Source organism: Daphnia pulex, chromosome 7 (assembly GCF_021134715.1).
Source record: "Daphnia pulex isolate KAP4 chromosome 7, ASM2113471v1".
NCBI lineage: Eukaryota > Metazoa > Arthropoda > Branchiopoda > Diplostraca > Daphniidae > Daphnia > Daphnia pulex.
Window position 1 is genome coordinate 5,806,876 of NC_060023.1, and position 25,499 is coordinate 5,832,374.

General features: G+C 39.9%; 3 protein-coding genes across 5 annotated transcripts; all 3 read right to left on the minus strand.

Moving 5' to 3' along the window:
* Window positions 1-10,141: 10,141 nt before the first annotated feature.
* Window positions 10,142-17,981, minus strand: LOC124198159 (ATP-binding cassette sub-family C member 9-like). The gene is made up of 8 exons (XM_046593854.1): window positions 17,428-17,981; window positions 16,429-16,638; window positions 12,535-16,020; window positions 12,165-12,463; window positions 11,845-12,040; window positions 11,215-11,771; window positions 10,858-11,155; window positions 10,142-10,787 (listed from the first exon to the last, which is right to left on the minus strand). Exons 1-8 carry the CDS (start codon window positions 17,863-17,865, stop codon window positions 10,674-10,676), a joined length of 5,598 nt encoding a protein of 1,865 aa, XP_046449810.1. The 5' UTR covers window positions 17,866-17,981; the 3' UTR covers window positions 10,142-10,673.
* A 1,132-nt stretch (window positions 17,982-19,113) lies between these two features.
* Window positions 19,114-20,662, minus strand: LOC124198164 (3-oxoacyl-[acyl-carrier-protein] synthase, mitochondrial-like). Its single transcript, XM_046593866.1, has 4 exons — window positions 20,120-20,662; window positions 19,861-20,058; window positions 19,681-19,797; window positions 19,114-19,622 (listed from the first exon to the last, which is right to left on the minus strand). The coding sequence occupies exons 1-4, from the start codon at window positions 20,628-20,630 to the stop codon at window positions 19,177-19,179; spliced, it is 1,272 nt and encodes a 423-aa protein (XP_046449822.1). The 5' UTR covers window positions 20,631-20,662; the 3' UTR covers window positions 19,114-19,176.
* Window positions 20,663-20,745: 83 nt separating this feature from the next.
* Window positions 20,746-25,474, minus strand: LOC124198161 (sodium- and chloride-dependent GABA transporter ine-like). 3 transcript variants are annotated; one of them, XM_046593860.1, is made up of 13 exons: window positions 25,042-25,187; window positions 23,644-23,853; window positions 23,359-23,583; window positions 23,242-23,291; window positions 23,071-23,173; window positions 22,783-23,005; window positions 22,449-22,716; window positions 22,357-22,375; window positions 22,086-22,295; window positions 21,895-22,017; window positions 21,672-21,802; window positions 21,221-21,598; window positions 20,746-21,159 (listed from the first exon to the last, which is right to left on the minus strand). In XM_046593860.1, the coding sequence occupies exons 3-13, from the start codon at window positions 23,525-23,527 to the stop codon at window positions 21,016-21,018; spliced, it is 1,818 nt and encodes a 605-aa protein (XP_046449816.1). In that variant the 5' UTR covers window positions 23,528-23,583; window positions 23,644-23,853; window positions 25,042-25,187; the 3' UTR covers window positions 20,746-21,015. The 3 variants fall into 3 exon arrangements, with proteins under 3 accessions (XP_046449816.1, XP_046449814.1, XP_046449815.1); XM_046593858.1 differs by lacking the exon at window positions 23,644-23,853 and having other exon boundaries at window positions 23,359-23,582; window positions 25,042-25,474; XM_046593859.1 differs by lacking the exon at window positions 25,042-25,187 and having other exon boundaries at window positions 23,359-23,582; window positions 23,642-23,968.
* Window positions 25,475-25,499: the final 25 nt, after the last annotated feature.

Here is a 25,499-nt window from a genome sequence, read left to right on the forward strand (position 1 = left end):
ACAGACGGCCTGTTTGAGATATTTAACAGGACCCTCTGTGACATGCTTATATGCTACGTAAATAATGAACCAAAAGAATGGGACAAATATACTTATCTTTTGTCTTATATGCATATAATAACACCATCAATCAACATTAAAAGAATGTCCCTTCTACTTATTCTTTGGTAGAGAATCCCTCTTACCAAACGATAAAACAATCAACCCTAGATACAACACCAGATTTGACGACCATAATGTCGATGCAGAAAAATGGGAAAAGGACATAAAAACAAAAATTCTATGTCAATAAAGAAACAAAGAGTAAGACTATACGAGCACCCTCATCAGCAAGGGAATTCATAAACCAATTGAACGTACCTTTTATAACCACCAAGAGCTACTCTAACGCGTCAATTAAGAAATATAAAGTTTCCCAAAAACTAAACAGCGACGGTTAATAGTTCACACCAACCGGTTGAAAACATACATAGACCGAGTATCCGATATCCCATCACCAGAGATACAAAAGAGAAAGAATGATGCAACCAGTGAAAAAATATCATCCACCAGCAGCACCGAATATCTCGTTTGGAATATCATCTCGCGAAGAATCGTTCCATTGTGACAAACCCGTAAAACGAGAAAGAGGAATAACCGAAAAAAAATATCACCAAACACCATCCCTACCACTAATCCCATGAATCAGACCAACCCAAGGACACCAGACTATCCAAATACCTTACGTCACAATCTTTCATGGATAAAAAATACGCGCGATCTTTAATATGCCCGTATGCTACCGCGAAGAGATAACACTCAAAAGTATAAATACCCAAACGAAGTGACCAACCCCGGTGGAGATCAAAGTATTCTTATCAAAGTACTCAAAATCAAGCCAAGATTATCACAACACATATACACAAACCGTACCTAAAAAAGTATAGGACTTCCCAGTGACACGAAACGATGACGGACAGTAATTTTTATTACATAGGGTAGACCGGACTCATATGGGACAGGAGGCAAATTTGAACCATTCGATTACACCTAGTCTAATTATTGTTTCAGATCGGTATTTTGGGTATGATTTCGTAGCTTGTAAAATTCTCCTTCAGTTTTCATTCAGAATTCCGATTTCAAACAATAATCCTAACGCTTCACCCGTAGAAGGAAAATGTTACGTAAGTGCCTTACAGAAGAAACAAACTCCGGCAAGATAGCGTAAAAGGACCAGTTGAAAGTCTCGAAATGCTTAACGCAACCCAGTTACACCAACAAATAGTCCATAAGCACAACACCATAGTATGGGGAGAGATTTCATCAATTGATGCTGAAACTACACCACTTCTATACGGACAAGCTTATATTTAATTAACACAGACGGACGACTGTAATAGTCTCAGTCACCTAATAGATAATACGCGTCAGATTGAAATAATCTTCTTCAACAATCCAGACATCAGCGAGGCAAAACAACCTATATTCCCAGTAGAAGGAATGCCTAAAACCTTTTTACAGTTCCCAAGAAACACCAACACCACCTTTTTCACATTTATACAGCCGTATTCCTCCCATGTAAGCATTGAAATAACACAAAAGCACTACTATGCAGGACCCTACTCAAAGAACCTGAATGGCGTGAAGCACACCAACAAACAAGATCAATAACATCATAAACTATATTCATTTTAAACCACGAGGACATGGAAGCAGCCTCCGGGTTACGACTATACTGCATCTCTTACGCATGGACAACAATTCAACTTGGAACCCCTAGGATGATAACCAAATCGGACAAAAAAAACCAAAATCGAAAAAGAAGTGCAAGTATTCATGACTTATGACATCAACAACGTCAGTAATGGAAAACAGCCTATGAAATAAGCCATTTATTCATTTTGATTCCGAAACAACTCTACCAAACGGACGACATTTTGAATATATAGGGTGGATCACTCTACCCGAATTAAACAGACACCTTTTGCTTGGTAGCAGTCAACAACCCATTTTATATCTTTTAAAAACTGTTTCAAAAACGTATCACACTGGATTTCTGACCAACAAACCAACCAAATAATCTGTGAAGAAAACCATTTAGGCTTGACGGCAATTGAACTAATAAACAAACTTGATATGTTGTTTATCCTGACTACTTCTAGTCAAGGGAATGACACCCTGACAGCACAACAATGAGTTTTTGAACAAATCAACGCAAACCCAGGTATTATTGAATACTACCAAGAAAACCACTCTAGAAGAAATTTAAACTTTCCACCTAGAATAGTGACGACTGGTTACCACCTCGTCTACTACTACTCACCAATCTTTGGAGACCTTTTTATGGTCAACGAAGTTCAAGGAAACATAGTAAGGTACCTAATCAACTGGGTACTCTTAAAGACAGGAGAGGACAAAAACAAAAAATTTGTAACTTATCACGGATAAGTAAATCTTCTTATATAGAGACATGTAACCCAAATTGGATTCGTTTCCAGGAATGTTTAAATAATCATTTATAAAAAGTAACGACTCGTTAGTACAAACGCAAACATTCGTAGCTAGGTGAAGCAACGCTACGACCGTTGAACAATAAGCGTTGCAATATTCGCCAGATTTCACCATTCGACCATTTAATACAAAAAATTGCATAAAAGGCAATAGCACAATATTAATCCTAGAACATTTACGTGGATACCAGTTCAATCTGGAAAACTTTTGACCATAGAGGACAATTTATGGCATCAGACAGAAACAGCCTAGAAATACAAGGTACGAATAGGAAAGGCCTAACCATTTGGAATGGAAGGCTAGGCTTGGGTCACTGTCACGACAAAATAAGGATTCAAGGTATAAGCTTCGCCACAAATAACATAAAAAACGACGGAAACACCATGAACGAGTACAAAAAGAACAACATAAAACAATGCCGAAAACTACCAGAAAACCAGCATGGATCCACCAGAAAAAAATTCATCAATCACCTCACAAAAAAATTGAATTGAATATTTTTTATAGGCCTATAAATAGTAAAGTAAATAAACAGACGTAAAAACCAACAAGGACCAAAACATCGGTTCCACTGAGCCAAAAACTTGATATATCTGCGTCAATCGAGACAGACACGCAATCAGACAGCTCGGAACAAATAATAGATTTACCAAAAAGTATCAAAGAATTGACCAATTACTGAAATATCAAATCAAGAAAATGCGCGAGAAATATAAAGTAAGAATTGAATCGAAACACGAAAAAAAATTAGAAAAAAAATATGAGTTATTTCTCAAACATAAAAAAACCCAAGCAATAATCCTTTCCCAAGCTAACGGAATCCTAGCAGCAGCAGTGCTAGGCCTACCCGTTTGTAGCAGGATACATGGATTCGGACCAACAATGGTACTACAGCAATGTGCATTCAAAACAATATCTTTAACTGTTGTAGAGAAGCAATTTGAATCCCAGCCATATTTCACATATGCTGAAGAAATCTTTACAATTGGTATGGACGGACGGTGTATCCATCCATACTTTGATTGTTTCTGTAAATCACACTATACGAATTTTAATAACTTCTTAAATAATGCTACTAATAGTAGCGTACTAAAAGGACTAGAAAAAAAAACAAAAAAAATATTCAGACACAGTTGAAGGGACAACAGGGTTCTTCCATGGGAACTGCAGAAAGGGGATTATTCATCAAAGATAAGTACAAGAACTAACAACTTACTTGCTTTCGGTAACTGTCGTTACAACGTAAAGGGTAAATTTTACAGCTATCTCTAGTTTTATTTACTGAAACATTATGGGATCAGAATCACAAAATGTCACGTTAATAATACAAAACATCACTAAGTTAAGTTTTGAGTTTCTCGATAACCAAAGCAACATAATTTGTGTAACATAACTTTAACATTGATTTTTCTGAATAGAAACAATTAATGCTTAATCTTTCTCATTCCATGTTGCCCATTTCAGAAAACGTGTAATGTTATCTACAAATTCCAATCTCATATTTAAAATCGGTTTTTCTATCACATTTTGGATTTGATTGAATGAAAAATTTGATCCATTTCCTGCCCTACTATGTTTTTTATGGTTTCTCATCTATCTGGTTACTGTCTCAATTTTGGTTAAACAAATGTCTGTGATGAAAAAGACGAAAGAAAATGCCGGTATAATTTTTTTCCCGCAAGTCATTTGCTAATTTTTAAAACCTTGATCAAATGTTTTTAGTTTTTCCAGTAAAAGTGAAGTATGACGTCAGGATGAGTCGGTTTGAAAGGTAGATGAAACTTATTTTGTTTTGAAATAATTTTGAGTTAATCGAGAGATAAAATGGCAATGTCCATATCAAATTTTCGTTTTTCACTACCCCGATAAAAAGCAAACATTAAAAAATCATCCAATTTCAAGATTTCAAATTTCAAACCATGAATCACAGTGTGTGAGAAACAAAACAGAAAGTCGAGAAAATACCCAAATACAAAAAAAAATATTTCTGGGCCTTGCCCTTCTTTCTCATTTCATTCTTCCTCGAGAAATTAACACACAACTTATTGCAACACAGCAGAAATTACAGGAAAAAACTTGCAGCAGCGAGGAGTTTCAATAAGCACAGAAATATCTTATCGTTACTGCACTATAAACAGCAGGCGTTACTACTGATATATTGTCAAATTTTGTAAAGTAACGGTCAAAGCACCGTATGATCGAGAGTTGACCTCAAGTTGGATCGTGTGCCTGTTAAAGATGCTATCCATTCCGTTAAACGAATATACTCAAGAAGTTCAGAATCTATCAACAAGTTTTTTTTTCCAGAAGGCTTGCAATTTTGCTAGTTGATCAAGCACAATTAGAAACCACTTAATAGCTACAATGACCGACCATGATGTGCAGTAAGGTATGATCAAAGCACACACCAGGACTAACACCAATGAGTTTTTTTATTACTCTTAATGTGGTAATTTTACTTGATGGTTTTTACTCAATATAGAATACAAATTCTCGATCAGAAAGGATTGTCTGCTACAAGACGACCGTTTCACCGTTACACAAAGAAAAGTATGCAGTGGAATACTATAGTGTTGAAGTAACATTCGACAACCTGATTCGGACTGGTTGCGGAAACCGAGGGTTGCTAGGCAACCGTTGGGCAGACGCAGGGATTTGTCTGCACTGACAACCGACAGCGTGGTTCTTTCTGATCGACGCCGTGACGCGCGTCTCACGTAGCAAACTTAGTTGCTTCCAACGATTCGTATTTGATTCTATTGTGTCGATTAATATTGTGATCAATTGTGTGGGTGAGTTATGATACCTGTACTACCTATGATCAAACCGGAATCTTACAAATAAAACTTATGTGTTCTAACATATTGATCAAGAAAAATTAGCAACAACTAGTTACAATCCTAAGCACGATGCCCACTAGGTATACACTAGCCGCATACCTTTTCGCTTTATGTAACCTTAGTAACTTTTCAAATGGCATTACTAGCGCTTTTAAAATTCATTTAAGGTAGAAAAAATAAACAAAAACACTTTTTTGCACAATATAAAAAAATGTATTGATGCGATAGAGCTGTTTTCTATTTAAGCGGATAAATAATCCCCCAAACTGTGGTGATGATCAACCAAAAAACGAATTCTTATTTGACTGGTGATGAAATTTATCGCTTCGTTAGAAATATCATTGCAGTTACTACAGGGTTGGGCAACTTTTACACCATACAAAAGGCATCGAAATGATCTAATTACGTTATCAGGATGGGTAATAAATTCAACGTTTTTTAAAGCGGGAACGTTTTTTGCAATTAGACCGCCGACCCGGGCAAATGGACAAAAATTGGTCATTCCAGCAGTTTTTCAGAACTTCAATCACAAATTTATGTACATTGCCTACATTCAATTTATGTCCATCGAACAAGGAACGCTTTTGTCCATAAAAATAGCCCAAACACTCAAACCAATACAATCCATTTTCAAAAACGATTATTCTAGACAAACACATCCCACAATCTTCCGATTCCGGATAGTAATTTCTATGTGATTTCCCATAAATCTCAACCCAAAACTTATTTTCAGTGTCCTGATATCTGAAGGCAGCTAGACCGGCGGTTCGCACAATTTCGATCAATCGTACAATAAATTCTATATAACAATACAATATATTATTAATTACTATACAAGGCAATGCAACGTTGCGTTTTTACCTGGTACTGTTAGTAACGTAAGAGAAATACGACGAGCACCGGCAGGTAGGCTTTGTTCTTCAGAAGACGAGGTGGAAATGTTTCCTGACTAGAATAGATCAAATAAATGTTTTAAAAAATAAACTCCTTGTTCCTACAATTAAAAAGAACTTACTAATTCTCGTTGCCTCTTTTTAACATTTTTGGCATGTGGCAAATCCATTATGGGAGAAACTTTACCGGTCGATAAACATGCAGTGCAAACATCTCCTCCATCAACTAGTTTACAATTAAAGGACCTCACGTGGTAGTCTGGAACAGTCCAAAAACTTCCATCCTCACACGAATGGTCATTCTTGTGATGGCCTTCGGAATAACTACCATGCCCCCGACAAACAACGCCAACATTTAACTTAGAAAAAAAAACAGTTTCTAACATTGCTTCATCGATAGATGACAGTTGAATTGCCGGATTCAAAAAGAATGCCAAGAACAAACAGATGGAATTTTTCTGTGATAATGCTGCAGAACAGATGAATAAGGGAGCAGCATAGTAGGGCGCTTGAATGGACTTTGGCTTCAACCATTGAAAAGCTATAAAATTGTCTAGGGTATCAAGAGACATTTCACAAGTTTCTGCAAATTTTATCACCTAAGCCTGTGTTTCTCTTGAAACTAATAAAATTAATACAAATTTTCAAGTTGATAAAGGCAACCACAAGATTTAAAAAAATCACCTTGTCCATAAGCACGTGACGCAATTGACGCATAGCCGGTAGTCGGGATCAAATTCGATTGTTCAGCAGCCATCTTCTTTACACGTATTCTGAGACGAGCGTTAAACCTTCACGAGTAGATTTAGACTATAAGACGACATTGGTCACATCACAAGAAATGAATTAATAATAAAACAAAATACTTTGAAATGGCAGTGAACTTCGGTGATTGCAATTATGAAGGATGGAGATAATATAGGAATGAAAATTAGAACGGACTTCAAAAAATCTGTTTATATTCCCGATCAGCAACCAAAATAAACTAGACAGCAATCATTGTAAAGGGTGATGCAATAGGGGGACAATGCGAAGGGATTCCCGCTTCTGAAAGACAATCGAACCTACAGTATGGCAGCACACAAAAATCTAAGTAGGCATATTTTGGGAGAAGAAGAGCCTACCCATTTAGCAAGAAACTACTTCATGGCTCATGGGCTAGGAAGAAAGCGAAAGGTAGGAAGAAAAGAAAAGAAGGAAGAAAACATATTTTTTATTGCAAAATAATGAATGGAACCAGACAGGCAGTCTAGAAATTTTGTGGCGGGAAATAAGTAATAGCCGATATGCAATAGCCTTCGGCTTAAAGGAGGGGTGTCATCATGAAAACGGATCAAGCGCCAAAAGCCAGGTAAAGCAACGAGATCTGTTTCAGCAGACGGATTCTACCCTAAACTGCTGCGTTTCGCGATTTAAAAAATGCATGCATGCAAATTAAAACAAATGTCGAACAGCCCTATGCCGTGAATTAACTAATCAAGGTTGCTTGAAATTGAAATGATTTAGAACTAAATTTAGAACAATTTTGTATCTACTTTCTTGTGTTTCTTCCTTTTTTAGTTGTTGATTTGATCTGTTGTTTTAAGATAAAACGAAGTTGGAATTAATTAACCGAGGTTCATATTGTTGCAACCCAAATCTAACTAAACTATTATGACATGCCCCGGGAACAATTCTTTCTTTATATTTATATGCTTTAATTTTAGCCTTAAATATTTAAGAATATGCTTAATTACACGCAATTCACTTATCTTTTTTTAATTTGTTGTAGCCTTTAATAAGTTGTAGTCTAAAGTTAAAAGAGAGTTTTGAAATGTTGAACGTTAAATTTTGAAGTATTAACTATGAATTTGGTGTCTACTGCCGACACCTATCACTGTATATGCATAGAACTGGGCAATAAGTGTCTTTTATAAGTCTTTAGGTATTGTTTACACTATTCTGGGGAATGTATCCAAAAGTAATTTGAAAATATAATTATAAATTGGGTATTGAATTAAGGCTGTAATCACATTTCATAAATTCTTTCGTATAAAAGCTCGGGTATCCAAAAAATTTGTACTTTTTACTACAAAATTACACTGTCGCCACCAGACTAGACTCCTATGCCTCTAGTCACTAGAGGCATTACAAATTTCGACAAATTTTGAAGTGGAACCCTTTGAGGTACAGGGAAGGGTTCTCTGAGTTAACTTTATTGTAAATCATTCTTTATTTTCTTTTGGAGTGAATAATTGTGCATCTTTTGGCACAAAGAAAAAGATTTTAGCTTGATTTTTAATATTTTTTTTATATTTTTGAAAACGCCGTATTTAACACGGCGCATATGAGTACCTTATAAAGTGAACGATACCGTAGTGCCCTGGGGGTTAATCCTACGACAACTTTGTGTGTGTAAAAAGATTTAGATCACCATAAGATCTACTCAGGAAAAGAAAGAAAAAAAATCTAGCCCAAGCTGTTCAAGAGTAATTGCACTCTTTCTAAGACACGTACAGTACCTACCGGCGAAGTTGGTACTGCGTACCAACTTCACCCGTTTTTACATGGCGTCTTATGGCACTACGCAACTTTAGTTTTTATTTTTTTATGAGCAACCTAGTTGCTGTAGTGTTGAGATTTTTGGGGAGGGGGGGTCACTACATAACTGTTAACATGAAAAAAAATACGCCCCCCCCCTTTATGTACATTTCCCTACCCCCTGGAACTGGCGCCATGCGTAACCGCTTCGCCGAGCGAAACTTTGGGCAGTTGCCGTGCTTTTCTTATGGCGCTACCAAAAAAAAGGCCCTGTTTTTCAAAAATCATTAAAAAAGAACCGCTATACTTACGCACTTCTAGCTTTTACTAAAAGATGAAGAATAAGCCAATCTTCATTTTAGGTAATTCAATTTATTTTTTTGTTAAAGTTTAGGGGTGTAAAAAAAAGAAAAAGAAAAAAACGGCAAAATTTCTCGTCTCTGAACAAGAAGTTGCTATGCCTACCACTAATGAGACTCATCATTCGGGGAAAATTTTGCCGTTTTTTTCTTTAGGAAAACTAACTTTGAAATTTTTGAAAAATTACTCTTAAAAAGCTTTCGGAGGTAAATTGAAGTGGAAGATCGGTGGTAACTTTTCACGACCGCAAGAAGATCTTATTTTACTTGGACAACCAAATTTATTAAAATAAAGAAAAAAATAGTAAACAAAAAGAGGAAATAATAAAACAAAAAGGGTTAAAAAAATAAGAGTGGGAAAATACAAAGTAAAAAGAAGAATAAAGACGAAATCGAAATCGAACATAAAAACCAAATCAAATCAAATAATTAATACTCTCCACTCCCATAGCAGAAAACTTGTCTTGCTAGGGAAGATCCAAACTTTTTTTTTCTTTTTGTTTACACTGCTGAGCATGCACCGACATTTGGAAGGTTACGCAAAAAAAAGCGAATTCACTGCCTAGGATTCGGCAACCAGCTAGGTAACAAATACGCAAATTAAATTTCTAAAACAGTATTAAAAACCGATGAAAACCCCATTCCGCAATGTATCAAATTTTGACAGAATTATGTAAAAAATTTGGTGACGATTGGTCATTCAGGGAAGAAACGTATAAAGGAATACATAATGGACATTAAACCCTCTGAATTTCACTACTAGCTACTACTACCCTACCCCCTATACCCCACACCCTATATTGTTAAGGACCTTCGTATATAAATATACCTCAGGGATAACTTGCATATAATCCCATGGGAATTGATAGGTTTCCTATCGAATCCGCGTACAGGCAACTCATCCGCAAATAACGGGTTGATCTGTTAGAATTCTTCACCGTTAGTATGTGTACATTTTTTTTTCAATTAAATTGCAATCAATATTCAGTTAACGAAATATTCAATTGTTAGGCCTATAATAATAATAATAATGTACGTATTTATATGGCGCCTTTCCATTATATGCTCAAAGCGCCTTCAGTTTCCAATTTAGATGTGATTGAACACACCGCAGTATATTTAACGTCATATCCTTGAAAGCAATCAAGAATCCTGTGTTATGCATACTCTTAAAGTTTCAACTTTCAAAGTCCGCGGGTCAAAAGTTCCGCTTTAACCATTCGCGTTCATATAGCTATTTACCATTAGATTTAACATTACTTCTTGTCTTACCATAACCTTTAGATTTACAGTATAAAATGTTACACGCGAACGGCTTGCCATAGAGTCTTAGTGATGGCACTTCCAATATCAAGCCCATTTTAGAAAGTTTTCAACTTTTCATTATTAACGTTTTCATTTTTAAATAGGCTTGTTGCCCACTTTATTGGCTATTTATTGAACAATTATGGAAAAAAAACATGGAGATTAAAGTTGCATTTGCGCAATATCTGCTAAATAACAAATAAATTGCTTTGGGAATAATGGGCAGTTGGGTCAAATAAAGCTATAAGATATAACAGTAAAATTTTTTAATCGAAAATTGGCAGCTCGTTTAGCACTTGATCTGGTGTTCCCTGTAACACTAGTTGTCCACTTTCAATGACGCAAATCCAGTCACATTTCTTCAAGCTCGACACGCGATGCTGAAAAAATAGTATAGAAAACGAATTGGATTCAATTTTGTAGCACAATATGTTTAATAAAATGCCGTACCGCCACAAGAATAACTGTTCGGTCTTTAAATAAATTGTCCAGGCAATGATGTAGTGTTTGTTCTGCCTCTGTGTCCAAGGCACTACTTGGTTCGTCTAGAACGAGAACTGGTGATGGTCGAAGAGCAGCCCGGGCCAAACTAAATAGCTGCTGTTGCCCTACACTCAAACTGCAACTTCCTCCTTTAAATAATTCTCCGTCCAATCCGGTGTTTCGGAAAGTGTCTTTGAGGTTTACTGCCTCTAAAGCGGCCCATAATTCTTCGTCGGCTATTTTATTTTCCGGATCCAAGTTATCTCTATAATACGTAACTGAATTTTATATTTGTGCTTAAAACAACAATTTTAGAACGAATACCTGAGAGTACCGGCAAAAATGAGTGTGTCTTGCGGAACAGCTGTTAACCGAGATCTTAGAAAATGGGGTTCTAGCGAAGCAATATCAATTCCGTTTAATTTGATATGACCCGAAGCTGTGTCGGCAAGTCGAAAAATGGCGTTGACCAGCGTCGATTTTCCGCTGCCTGTTCGTCCGCAAATGCCGATCTTTTGACCGTGCGCGATAGTCAAAGTGAGGTCCCGCAACACTGGCTCTAGACTGCGGTGATAGGTAACAGACAGATGCACAATTTCTATGTCACCTTTGCTCGGCCATTGGCTGTCAACAACGGCGCTTTCACTTGTCGATTCACTTTCGGGTTGCAAATGAGAGTAGTGCAATACTCGCTCGACCGCATTGAAATACATTTCTAGTTCTGACCAAAAACGAACGACCCACTGAAGATAGATCGGCGTCATTAGCGTGTAACTGATGGCGAGGCCAACTTGACCGGGAGTTAGATATTCCGGTTGGTTTTTGTGAACAAACAACGCCAGCAGCATGGCAACCAATACCACCGCCGCACCTAGCGAATCCTGACGGTCAAACAAGTCTTTTCAATATTGAACAAAAATTGTGTGCATAAAAATGAATTATCGTCTAGTGTACCAGAGCAAAACCAAGCCAGCGGTTGGTCGAATTGAGGACTAGAACTGCTGCCGAATGGGTATCCATATGTTCGTACATGGTTTGTAAGAATCGCCGCTGCTGGCCAAATGCTCGTACGGTCGACAAACCGGAAAGTGTTTCAGTCAGATGAGATACTACGGGCCCCTTAGACAGGCTTTCCAAACGCTGTAGTTCTCTACAGTAGACATAACCAAATTATTAATTCGAACTCCTTATTGCAATTTATTTAAAAAAAAAAAAAGAAACTAATGATAAATGGAATCAAGGATTAATTATGATGACTGTATAGTATGTTGTACCTGGCAGATGTGCGGAAGAATCTTTGGAGCAAGTAGAATATGATGACAATCAATAGGGCTAGTAGAAGGGACCACGGACTAATGGCAACGTTGATAACGATGGCTGACAAACACATGAGCACGAATTGAACAAGTCGTTGAACAGTTGTTGCCAGTTTCTTGTCAATCATAGACATATCGCTGCTAAATCGATTCAATATACGACCGGTTGGTTCGACGTCAAACAGGTGTGTGTGACACCGTGACAGACTGGTTAACAAATCGTCGTGCAACCGCTTCCTACCCTGATTCCCGGCCGCCTAATAAGTTCAAACGGTAAACACATGTTAAAATATACTCAAATAAAACTATTTAGTACGCCTATTTTTACCTGTCCGAGGATGTTTGTCATGAGGGCCGCTACGACAGATACGACAGACAGCAAGACGTAAATTCCGAGGTAGAAATAAGAACTGCTGTTCTTCTCCGTCTGGTCGGAGATTTCTAGCGGCTGTTGATCTTCGTACGGCAAGTTATCTGCCGAGGACGACGAATCGTGTGCTTCGATCTGGTAAACTACTAGCCAGTAATCGGTTGCAAGACGAGCGCATTGCCAACCGATAGAGCCGCAAAAGTAGCTCAATGTTAAGATGAGCCCGCAAGCGCGCGCATAAAGCCAGTAAAGTCGGCGGGGTATGCGACCGTATTGCCGCTCTTCGTCGACAGCTGCAGGATCCCGTAAAAGTCCTCGTTCTTGATCTGAATCTTCCGGATCGGCGTTGATTTCTTCGGAGAAACCCGAGGCAGTAGACAGCAACCTCTGCACGCCCTGTTGCTGGTGTGCTGATTCTTGTTCCGGCTGTGATCGCCTAACGGTTAACAACGAATGTTCGCTATCGACGCTGATTCTTCTCTCAACGCCGTCGACTTCCGATGAATGTTTACCCACCGGAGTGGAGTAAAGTCGGAACAAGGACGGTCTGTAGTTGTTGGAATTACTCCCCGTTCGACTGCTGTTACTGCTGCTGCTTCCCTGCGGATTCCAAGAGGAATCAGCCAGCGGATGAAGCGAGACAACTGGTTGATTGATCGATCGTTGGGAAAATCGATCCCTCGATCTCGTCCGCCTTCGATTAACGAACGAAGAAAAGGCGGCCGATGATCCTTTCAACGAAAAGGAAATTGAGCGAGGTTGCGACGGTGCGGTCGGAAGGGCTTCCGGCAACGGCCCGTTGAGTGAGCTGAGATGGCGAGTTCGCAAATTTTTCGATCCGTAAGGGCAGGACATTCCGGCATCCGGCAAAAGTTCGTCGATTGTCATCTCGTCCGTCAGTAGCGGAAGATCGTGCGACATGTGAATGGACAAGGCATTCAAACGGCTGGAGCGTCGCTTCCATCGCTGCCCGTGTTCAGAATCCGTCGGCTGGATCGTGATTTCGTCCTCCTTCCGGCTGCCACCCGCCTTAAAAACGTAACCAGTTTTCGTGACCAATCGGAGCATGTTCCACCTGTCCTTGGCATTTCCTTTTGACAAACTCGAGTCTTGGTCCGACTGGCTCGACTGGTTCAATAATTCCGGCCAGACGGACGCTACTTTTTCTGGTGGGCCCTGGACGAAAATGTTGCCGGAATCCAGGACGATGACGTGATCCGCCTGCAAAGCGTATTCCATGTGATGCGTTGCCATAATGACATTCCTTCCTTGGCGCAAGAGAACCCGCTGGATAGCCTCCGAAAAAACGTGTTGCGCCACGGCTAGATCCAGGGCGGCGAAAGGATCGTCCAGCAGCAACGTGGACGCGGGCGAGTAAATGGCTCTGGCCAACGAAATGCGGGCCTTCTGACCGCCGGAGACGTTTTGTCCTTTGGATCCGATCAGTGTCGTATCCCTCTGTTGAAACAATTCCACATCTTGCGTCAGAGCGCAGGCTTCCAGCACTTTGCTGTAGCGTTTGGCGTAGAGAGCGTTGCCGAAAAGGATGTTGTCCCGCAGAGATGCGTGCATCAACCACGGCCGCTGAGCCACGTAACCGATTTGGCTGCTGGCAGATGAGGACCATGTCAAATTTCCGGTTTTCATCTCCAACTCTCCCAGGAGGGCCATCAGCAAAGACGATTTACCACTGCCAACGTGGCCGACGATAGCCGTCAGCTTGCCTCGCTTGATATTCAAATTGATGTCGGACAATTTGAAATCGCTTTGGTTGGTGTCAACGTCCATGGGATGCCAACTGAACGTCGCGTGACTGATCCTAATGGCCACCTCTTCCTCTTGGTCCAAACAGGCCGATTTCTCCGATTCGGAGCAGCTCTCCAAGCTGCTGGATTGCTGGTGTTCTTCGTCTTCGACAATGTTTTCCAGCGTGCGGACAGAAAGCGATTCGGTGGTGGTGGAAGGATTCGACTGGACGCTGTTGGATTCCATCAACGGATTCGGATGATGATGGCGCTGGACGTTAATGTCCGACTTCCTGAAGAATTCGTTCAGTCGGAATGTGCTGTTGCAAGCGGCAATCAGCTCCGGAACAATAACGGGAATGATGGTTAGTGGAACGGTAAATTGATTGATCAGTGCCAATCCCGAGAGAGCTTGAGCGGCCGAAGGGGACGTTCCGGAAGCAGAGAGGAAAGGATGAAGAACGAACGTGAGCAAAGTCAGCGCTACAGTCGAGGCTTGCGTCAGAAAAGTTGCCCACGCCCACTGGATGGAATAGGACCAAAGGTGTTGCAATTCCTTACGCCTGACGGCCCGGATTCGACTCAATCCGGAGCGTTCCCAAGCGTAAAGCCGGAAGAGTTTCATGTTCGACACCCATTCGTGAATTTTGGCCAATCGCCTGCCGGCTTCTCTCATACTCGACTTGTTTTGATGGGAGATATTGCGTCCTAATAGAAATTGAGCTGGAACCATCAGGAGGAGGCAGAGCAGGGCGGCGATGACGCTGCCGACGCCCAGCTTCTCGTGCAGCAAGTACAACAGGATGGCCAATTTGAGCGGGATGGCCCAAAGGTAATGACAGAGGCACAAGAGGACCATGGTGTTATCACAATCTTCCGTCAAGAGTTGACTGAGTGTTCCGGCATCGAGTTGCAGCGTTGCAGAGTCTTCCGTTTTCGGATGCTCTTCATCGTCGGTTTTGTCCGAGTCGACGGTCACTCCATTTAGCGACGAGAGTCGCAGCGATTTCTCGTACATAAAGGACTGAAGGGCCGTCTTAAGCCGGATGCCCTCGACGCAGAGGACGTGACTAGACGCTTGGGAGAGCGTTCCCTGCAAGAAGCTGGACAGGAAGACTATGACGGCCATGATGTAGCCGTTGGACAAAAATTCCGTCACCGTTGGGTAGTCGAAATGAGCGCCAGCAGTCGCGTTGTTCGTACTCGTGGAATTTATTGAGCTGGACGATGAATTCGTCCCGACGTAGTTGACCATCACTTGAATGCCGAGCGGCGCGACGTAACCGACCAAATCGCCGAGAAATTTGAGCCATCCGCCGAGCAAAATCGCCGGCCACGAAAATGTCCAATAGCATCGCCAGAGGTTCGGAGTCTTGGTGTCGAGCAAACGCCGGATTTGTTGGCTCAGTTGGGAAGCTTTGTAATCATCCGGAATGGGACCAAGATGCTTTTGCTCCAGCGGAGTCCAAAAACCGGCCATCAGGAGTGGATTTAGCCAGAAGAAGGTGGCTTTTGACAGAAGGTTTGACTGGCCATGAAGGTAGCAGCATGCTGGGCTTTTGTCCGCTTGGCCTGCAAACGCTTGTTGCTGTTGTTTTCCCGTCGAAACAAACACCGAATCCAGCGATCTTGTTGACGCCATGTCCTTATTTGGTGGATGCATTTCCTTTTTCTTCGGTTCAGCTGCTGATCGCATCCCCTTAAATGGTTAACAAATCACTAATAAAATATTTGTAATATCCTTTAACTCATTTAAGCTGCTGCGAAATAAATAGGTGGGAAAGATTCGAAATATACAGCGCACGGAAAGTCAGATTTTTTTTTTTTTTTTAAGTTAAAAGATTTATTATCTGGATGGACCGTAGTACCGTACACAACTATAGTCTTAGTATTGTGTCCCTATTTATCTCAGACATCCTTTTTGGGAGATCCTGTTTGAAGCGATTCGATACTTTTTAAAAGTAGCCAAGTACCTTTAGCAATGGGAAGAGGAAATACTTTGCATATGATCATTCATTCGAGATTTAATTTGTTCCGGAAATTATTGTGACGCAAGGATGCAAGAGAGAAAAGCTATATTGCTTCATGGCGGGGATTTTTTTTTTACCTGGAATGCTGTTGAGGCATCGACGATGAGGAGGAAAACGGCCAAGAAAATCTTGATCCAGGTGGTGACTAGCTGCACTTCCACGGATTTGAGGGCGGCCGTTTCTCTGACGTCATTGACACGAAAGTGATGCCAACGAACGAGATTGAGAATGGCTTCGGCTAGCCAATGCGGGCACGTCCATAACAAATAGAGACCATGCTGCCATACCTGAGTTGCATGCAAATGAAGTAGTCGATGAATAAACGAGATTATTATTTGTGAACATTTTCTGGCATCCTTAAACAAGTCGAGTTTGATTGTCTGTGATCTCAACAGGTATACTATCTATCACGCAATATTTAGCTCCCGTCATCAAGACGGGTGCTGACTCATACAAGAACTTGTTGTGAAATTATCCCTAGTTTCACTCCGATATGTTCAGAAGATATGCTAGTGATTAAAATGACCCACATACTCTGATGTGGTTAGAGAGAGAGAAAAAAAAAGCGGCTAAGCAGTAGCTCTGCAGTATTAGCAAGACACACGAAACGGATATTATCATTTGAACCGGTTATGATCCAATGAATGTGATATCTCCCAAAGGCAGCCTATAGAAAGCGGGAAAGCGCTTCCTTCTTGAAAAATGACATTTCAAAAGATTACACCATAAAAGTCACGCGGGAAAGAAAGACTCGGGCTCTCTAGCTGACTGATCATTTCCTGCCCGTCACCAATTCGGAAATGAAAGAAGAAAAAACACTTGATCAAGAACTGGCGGCTTGTGGTGAGAGTATCATTAACAGGTCAAGGACTTCATTTCCAGTGTGACTCGTTTAAACCATTTAGACTTCTAGTCGTAGGAAGTTGTCAATATTTTTCTTGTTATTTGATGACATATCCTATATGGTGTGGAGTGTTTCACGATAATTATTTGTAGGGCCATGTTTGATTTAAAATTGACACCTCGACATAGTATACGATCAAATGAAATGCAGGAGAGAGATTAAAAATTGGCACCTCGATACGATCAAAGTAAACGCAGGAGAGAACGACGACCAGGGCGTTGCAGACGGGCAGAACAAGCGACACGATTGCGATTTGCAAATGGTTGCTCTTCCAAATGAGTAGGGCATCTCCGAGATCAGTTAAATGAGTCAGGAACAGAGCAAAGGCCAGCAGCCAACGGAGGTCGTGCAACGAGTAACGGGACACGACCGCGCTGTGATTCCGAAGGAGTGGGTAGGTTCGTTGAACGTTTTTCGCGACACCGCAAGTATAGATGAGAATTGAAAGCCAAACGAAAGCCACAATTAGGTCTCTGGCCACCACCGATACATCCAACAAACATTGGAACTCGTCCACTTTTTCTTGACCCTGATGGTCGAATCCGTCCGGTTCATCACGCCGTTCACAAAAATATGTTCCGAGCCACTGTGTCCAGTTGTACTCGTTCATCCTTGTATTCACGCGGACAACATTACAGAAGAAACTGACTGATGAACTTGCGCGGTGGACAACAAAAACAAATGTGGCCCACCTCCTGTTTGGCCAACTGCTCAAGAGCAACTGATGCCCTTCTCTTTTTATCCTCGACTTGCCATGCACGAGGCTTTCACAAGCAGTATAGTGACGTTAAGAGGAGAATGAGCACACAGACACCCAATGGATAGAGAAGACGGAAATATGAAAAGATGGAGAATTTATTTTTTTAATAATCCCAGTTGATGTTTTTTAAAAGCACTAAGAGAAAGTTTAGCGTACAAAACCTGGCTGCCGGCCAGATGAGGTTGGAAAAAAATAAAAACTTTCGCCGACGCACGTATTACATGTTCTTCTTCCATTATAGATTTATAGGTAAAAACATTTCCTCCTCTTCCTAGTTTTCTTTGTACACCCAAAACAAGGGAAACCGACAGACGGATAAATAATGATACTACCCAACGTAACAATAAAAACAACAGAAAACTTTGCGTAATGATTTACATGCGTGTTAAAAAAGGTGTATGTATATGTATATATTTATTCTGAAACTGCTATTTTGTTTTCGTTTGTTCTGTTTTTTTTATCAATGCATATCGCCAGGTGAAACTGTTTTTATACTACTAAGTTGTGTGGTATAATTTTTACTCTGTGATAATATTTCTTATTTCCATTGTTGAGTCGGGTCATTAACCACAAATAGCAACTAAGGAGCGATTACCGAAATTTCTCCTCTGATTTCATCAAAGTACACATTAGAAAGCTTTGTATCTTTTTTAAAAGAATCGCATCATCCAGCAATCAAACTCAAATTTTGAATTACATTCTTCTCACTTCTATTAACATTTGACATGTCTAGAGATTAGAAAAGAAAATGACTTAAATTTTGTTGAACCAAAAGTTCCGATAAGAACAAAACATAAGCAAATTGCCGAATATCGGAATACGAAAAACGACCGCGGCTATAAGAAGAATGAATAACAATGAGGCAATAAGATAGTCGTCGACATACACACCGCCCATGGGCAGAGAAAGCTTATTTTACGGACAACATCACGACAAACAATGGAAGAAGGCAGGCGTCAGGAAAGCTTTTGTCATGATGAAACGCTGACCCGACAAGACGTGACTGCCGTTTTTTGCAATTGCTGCACTTCCAATTTCACCGTCATCGTTCATTCAAGATTCAAAGGAATGGAAATGACAAAAAAAAAAAAGACAAAATTGTTGCACATCAACACTTTTTTTGTTTAATTATTTGTTTTTATTACAATAACGAAATTCTAATTAAGGCGAAAAGGAAGCTATGCACAGACTAGCGTTAGTTCCACCAAAACCAAAAGAGTTTTTAAGTAGAATCCGACGGTTTTGGCCACTTTCCAACGACCACGGTAATGGATGGCTCGGTGTGAATCTAACTAAATCCACCATGGATGGATCAGGAGTTTCGAGATTGATGTTTGGAGGTAATGTTGAATGATGGATGGACAAGATGGCCAAAATTGTTTCGATGGCTCCGGCTGCTCCTTGCCCGTGGCCGAGTGAACCTTTCATCGAGCTAACCCACGGCTGCTTTTGGCTGGACAACGAGAATACTTTGTTTATGGCACGTACTTCAATCGCATCGCCCAAAGGTGTCGAGGTTGCGTGAGCGTTGACGTAGCCAACTTGTTCAGCGGACAACCTTGCGTCATCCAAAGCATTTTGCATTGCTTGAATGGCACCGGTACCCTCTGAATAAAACCAAAATCGAATTATTTTTCAATTAATAATAATCATTTTTTAAAATACCTTCTGAAGGTGCCGTCAAGTGTGAAGCATCTCCGGAGGTGCCGTAACCCAAGATTTCTGCATAAATCTTGGCTTTCCTCGATAACGCGGAATCCAATTCTTCCAAAAACAGAATACCTATTCAAAACAAATTATATTCGTGACCAACTGTCTTGTAATTGGAAGAAATATATAATTCACCTGCTCCCTCCCCCATAACAAATCCATCTCGTTGCGTATCGAACGGTCTAGATGCTTTTTCGGGACTGTCGTTATGTTTGGTGGATAAAGCTCGTAGACGAGAGAAACCTGCCATGCTCAGCGGCGAAATACACGATTCTGTCCCTCCGCAAACCATTGCAGTAGCACCTCCGTGGCGGATAAAATTTGTGGCATCTCCTAGAAAGAGCAATTGGGCTTGGCCGATTTCTTAAATGGTAGACACGAAGCATATGTATACCTATAGAATGAGCACCAGTAGCACATGCTGTGGAAACTGAATGGTTGGGGCCGTGAAACCCATGCTTGATGCTTATTATGCCTGCAGCCATGTTGGTTAATATTCGGGGGACAAAGTAAGGGCTAATTTTGGATGGGCCTTTGTTCTTGAGAATGTTGGCAGTTTCAATTATGTATTCTAAATCAGACATCCCCATACCTACGGCAACACCTGTTCTCTTTCGAATAGCAGAAAAATCTACGATGCCAGTATCTTTAACTGCTTCGATAGAGGCTGCTAACGCAAATAGTGAAGCTGGCGACATGGTGCGAATTTCACTGGCTGCAGTGACGTACTCACTTGCGTTGAATCCAGGTACTCTAGCAGCTACTTTAGATGGAATTTTATCATACTCTGGGCTCTCAAGTTTTCGAACACCACATTTCCCAGCTAATAATGCATTCCAAACATAATTAACTCCGCAACCCAGTGGAGTAACTAGTCCTATCCCGGTCACTACAACACGTTTCATTTTGTTTACTGTCGTCAGTCAAAAATGAAGAATCGTCTGCTAGTGTCACCATAGCAACAAAGAAAAAAAAGGTAAACAAAGAAAAAAAAAGGTAAATAAAGAAAAAAAAGACGTATTTACGACGTGCGACAGTCCTGTAGACAGGATCTGTCTTGTCTCTGCATGTATTGAGGGTGTGCACCGTAATTAGCCCGAAAGCAATCGGTTCCCGCATGATTGCAAATGAACAATCTACGTGAAACATGTATAACAATTATAATAAAGTACTTGTTGGTCGCCTTTCTGTAAAGTGTAAACAAGTTCGACTAAATGGAGATAGGACGAAACGAGAACATTGGGAAATACAAACTATGGTATAGAGTACAAAAAGTTATACCATCTAACATCAATCTGAGGTTAGCTGCTCCATACATATTTCATTGTCTGCATTATTTGCTGCAGTTCCGTGATGAGCTTCGTGTTGCTTGTTCAAAGTTTTGCCACAGCAAGGACATTCACGAATTGGAGATCTAACTGCTGATTTCAGTTTCTAGTGACAAGAAAACCTTTTTGTTAAAATGGATTTCATGATTAGTTTTGTTTAAAGTTACCTCAATTATGTTGTTTCCTTTCGCTTTAACAACTGCAATAACTGCTAGTATAGGAATGGCTAATAGAGACAAGGAGGAAATCGCCCAACCCATCCCTATACTCCACCCAGGGAATATGTACTGACCCTTATTATAAGTTGGAGGTTCATAATCCGCAAGACTAAAAATCCAAATAGCCATAATCAGGCAAGGTGCAGCCACCATCCAACAACCTCTTATATAGAAATTGGGTAGTTCGCCTGTCATATCTCGAACATTGCGGGCTAGCCTATTTGCGCCATACACCCAAACAATTGCTATGACTTCAAAGAAAGCAATGTACATCAAAGAAATTGCGGCAGCGTAGTAATCGATCAGCGTGAAAAAGTATATTCCACCCTAGAAAAATAAACCAAACACACTGATTTAAAAAAAAAGTATCAATAAATCAAATAATAACGACTTATCATACTTGCATAACGTTGGGGAGTCCGCATAAAAATGACACGAAACACACCAGCAATACTAGAACTTCGTGTCGCTTTAAGTGGAGGCGAATCCATCTGCCGTAAGCATCTTTGATTGACGTAATAATTACTTCGACTGTTGAATCGACGAATAAAATAAAAAATTAGCAATTAATTGATTGAAAACAATATTTATAATTAAATTGTTGTAATAAAACGAAAAATTACCCGTTGCGAATTGACTATCAATTCCAAGGCAAAGCAACATGGCAAAGAAAATAACCGACCACACTTGAGGAAACGGCATTTTGGACAATGCGGCAGGATAAGCGACAAACACAAGCCCGGGACCTGGAATGGTGAAACATTCAAAGATTATTTTCCGCTGCTAACAAATCAGAAAATATTTAATCATTTACCACTACTGACAACTTCATCGACGGTTTTCCCTTGTTCGTATGCCAAATTTCCCAGAGTTCCGAACACGCATATTCCGGCTAAAATGCAAGTCACTGCGTCAGTTAGGGAAATAATCAGAGTATCACGCATCAGTCGATTATCGAAGCGATTATAACTCGAAAACGCCATAAGTGAACCGAATGCAATCCCAATCGAATTGAAATTTTGAGCTAGAATAGAGCAACAATAAATTTTTATAAAATTATAAACAACATAACATTTAGAATTTACCAGCTGCGTTGACCCAAACCTTGTGTAAATAATAAAAAAAAGGTATAAATTATGCAATAAAGGTTACCACATATGTTAAATCGAATAAATACTTTTGCTTCTAGAAGTGTTTCCCATTTCGGTGAAAAGAAGTACAGGAGACCTAATTCAGACCCGGGTAATGTGAGTGCTCTGACGATGAATGCCCCTATAAAGAGGTACGGCAAGGTGGCCGTCACGTAGACCACCTTTCCCGAAGATTTAATGCCTTTCCACAAACAAAAGTAGACTAGAACCCAAGCAACTGCGAGGCAGGCTAGAAGTTCCCAGCGCATTGTGCCAAAGTTATCAATTCCTGGTGTCATTTGAAGCAATCGATTGCTACAAGAAAAAGGAAGAATTAAAAATAAATAGTTTGAGTTAATTGTGTTATTTATGGAATAATACTCATAGAATTCTTGTGGTGCGCTTATTTGGTTGTTTTCCATGTGTTCGGAACTGTTAAGTTTGGTCCCATTCCAGCAGTGCTCAGAATTCCAGTCATTGTTACAACTCTCCCAAGGTAAAGGATCCATGAAGGAATTGATTAAGTAATATATTGCCCAGGCAATGATGACATTGTAGTAAGTGGAAAGAAGGAAGGACATGACAACAGTGGCCAAACCAGTTCCTTGATGACCAAAAGATGATAATTAATTTGTAATAAGTTTTTTTCTTCTGTGACCTTGCACAGACCTTTGAAAAATGGGGAGATTTTGTGCATAGCTCCAATTGGTCCTTGTCTTGTGTACTGCCCAACTGCTAGTTCCATGTACAACAATGGGATCCCACATACAATCTATATAAGATAGCTTGCTATAATTCTAGTTTTTAAGAAGATTGTGACTATCAAATATTTGTGCATACCAACATGATGAAATATGGTACCAGAAAAGCACCTCCTCCACTCTTATAACCTGTTCAAATAAATTTTATCTGAATATTTGTTTCAAGTGAGCAGTATCATTGGAATGCAACACTTACAAAGATATGGAAATCTCCACATGTTCCCCAATCCAACAACATTACCAATGCAAGCTAGAATAAATTCTACTTTGTTTGTCCAAGTTTCTCTGACTTCACTAGGTTTTCCATCTTTAGTTTTGGGGTTAATCATGAGGGGATCTTCACACACCATTTTTGTGTTTCCCATTTTGTCAGTATCATCCAAAGAACATGCAGTGTGGATCGTCTTAGTATCGCCTTGTCTGTAAAAAACGTTGTAAACACAATATTGTTAAGTAAATGCAAACATGTTCTAGTTTACCGGGCGATAATGATCAAGTCTACGATATTACAGATGCGGCGATTGTGATTGTTATGTGCTGTGACGAATCCTTTTTTTGTACTCCATATAACAAACAATAAAGGTAACCGCGGGTGTTACATAACCTGTAACATGTTTCTTGCCGACTTATCTCTGAGAGACGTGAGTCGCAACTCCGGCACACACGTCAGGAAGCGGGTAAAAGCAGAAGACTGAAAACAACACCAACTGTCAGTTATCGCTGAACATTGTTGCCTTGGTTACCTGCTGGAGCCCCCTTTCCCACTTAAGTTGGGTATGTAATCAATCAGCTGTGAACATACATGTTCCCATTAAGTTATGGACTTATGGCTGTAACTTATATTCGCAGAAGTGCAATAAAATACAATATGCCGTGTCAAATTATGGCTGCAGTTAAAATAATAGAGGAATAGGAATATAGGATCTCCATGCATGTAATGTGAGCCTCATTTCCAAATGGTTTTTGGATCAGCCCGAATGGGAAAAAAACAAACAAAAACTGTACCGGTCGGGAGATAAAATTTCACAATGTTGTGTTTCTGTGTTTAAATATTTAAAGAAATGATTTTGAATTTGTTACACAATCTAACTGATAATTCAATCATTTAACAGTATTAACCTACTCCTGCGGCCCTGATAACAATATTTACGCAAGTGTATACCTCAAAGCTCAATACGGACATTAAATTTTAGGTCAGAGAAATATAATTCAACCAACTATAACAACAACAGAAATATTAATTGGGCACTTTTTTTTCTAGCTTCCGGTCTTCCACCGATATGGAACACAAGACTTCGTAGTATTTATGTAACTTTGTTAACAGCGGCACATTGCTGAAATGCTCACGTGGGTGATGACGCACATCGCCGCCAAAATAATTTTAGTTCGATTGGAATGTGCTGTCGAATTCGAATCCACTCCCTGTCAATTTATATTTATAAATGCATATTTTTCGTTTTCTGTTAAAAATCTAAATGAATATTCAACAAATTGCCAAATGCATTGTTATCCTAAACTAAGTGGAGATTTTTCCAACTTGTTAAAAACAAAAAAACAGAAATACGATTCTGTGAGTGCGTCACCATTCCTATTCGCAGTTGAAAATAAGCATGTGCTAGACTACACATTGACATTGAATCCGAAACTGCGTAGACTACACGCATGAAAGCTGTGACACCAAAAGCGGATGTCTGAGACATGACTGATCCTGCGCTCTGCTTCAGACAGCAATTAACAATTTAACCTTTTTTCGTGAAGTAAGGTAAATGCTCACGGGTGTAAGACATTTTGATGCGATTTTTCCACCGATAAATATAAAGTTAACATATTATGCAACAACATATGGATGAGACTTTTATTTACGCCTCTGTGCTCTTACGTTTCAGGTGGTTGGTCCCCGGTGGTATGTTGTGAAGAAGATTTGTAGCTTCCTGTAGCTTCGAATATTTCGTTTACCTCGCCACGACTATCACACTGGCCTTTATCAATAAGCTCACTCATTTTTTTATAGATATGCGATAGTTTGATAAATTCTTTGATACGTTTTAGTTAATGGGATTGATGAGGGAACACACGACAACGAAAACCAACAAAAATCACGATAAACCCAACGAACGAAGTGACACGGGAGCGTTAGTCGGGTGTTCATAGGCCTGAGGCTATTTGAGGTCGACTCGCATGAAAAACTCGCAACGTTACTGACTGAAAAATGTGAAGGTTTCACCGTTTGTCCTTGGAGAGATATTATTGTGGGTTAAAAAAAAACCATTGTTCTTTTGAAGGTTTAAATCACTGCATATGTTTGAAAGAATTATACTATACGTGGGCTATGACCGT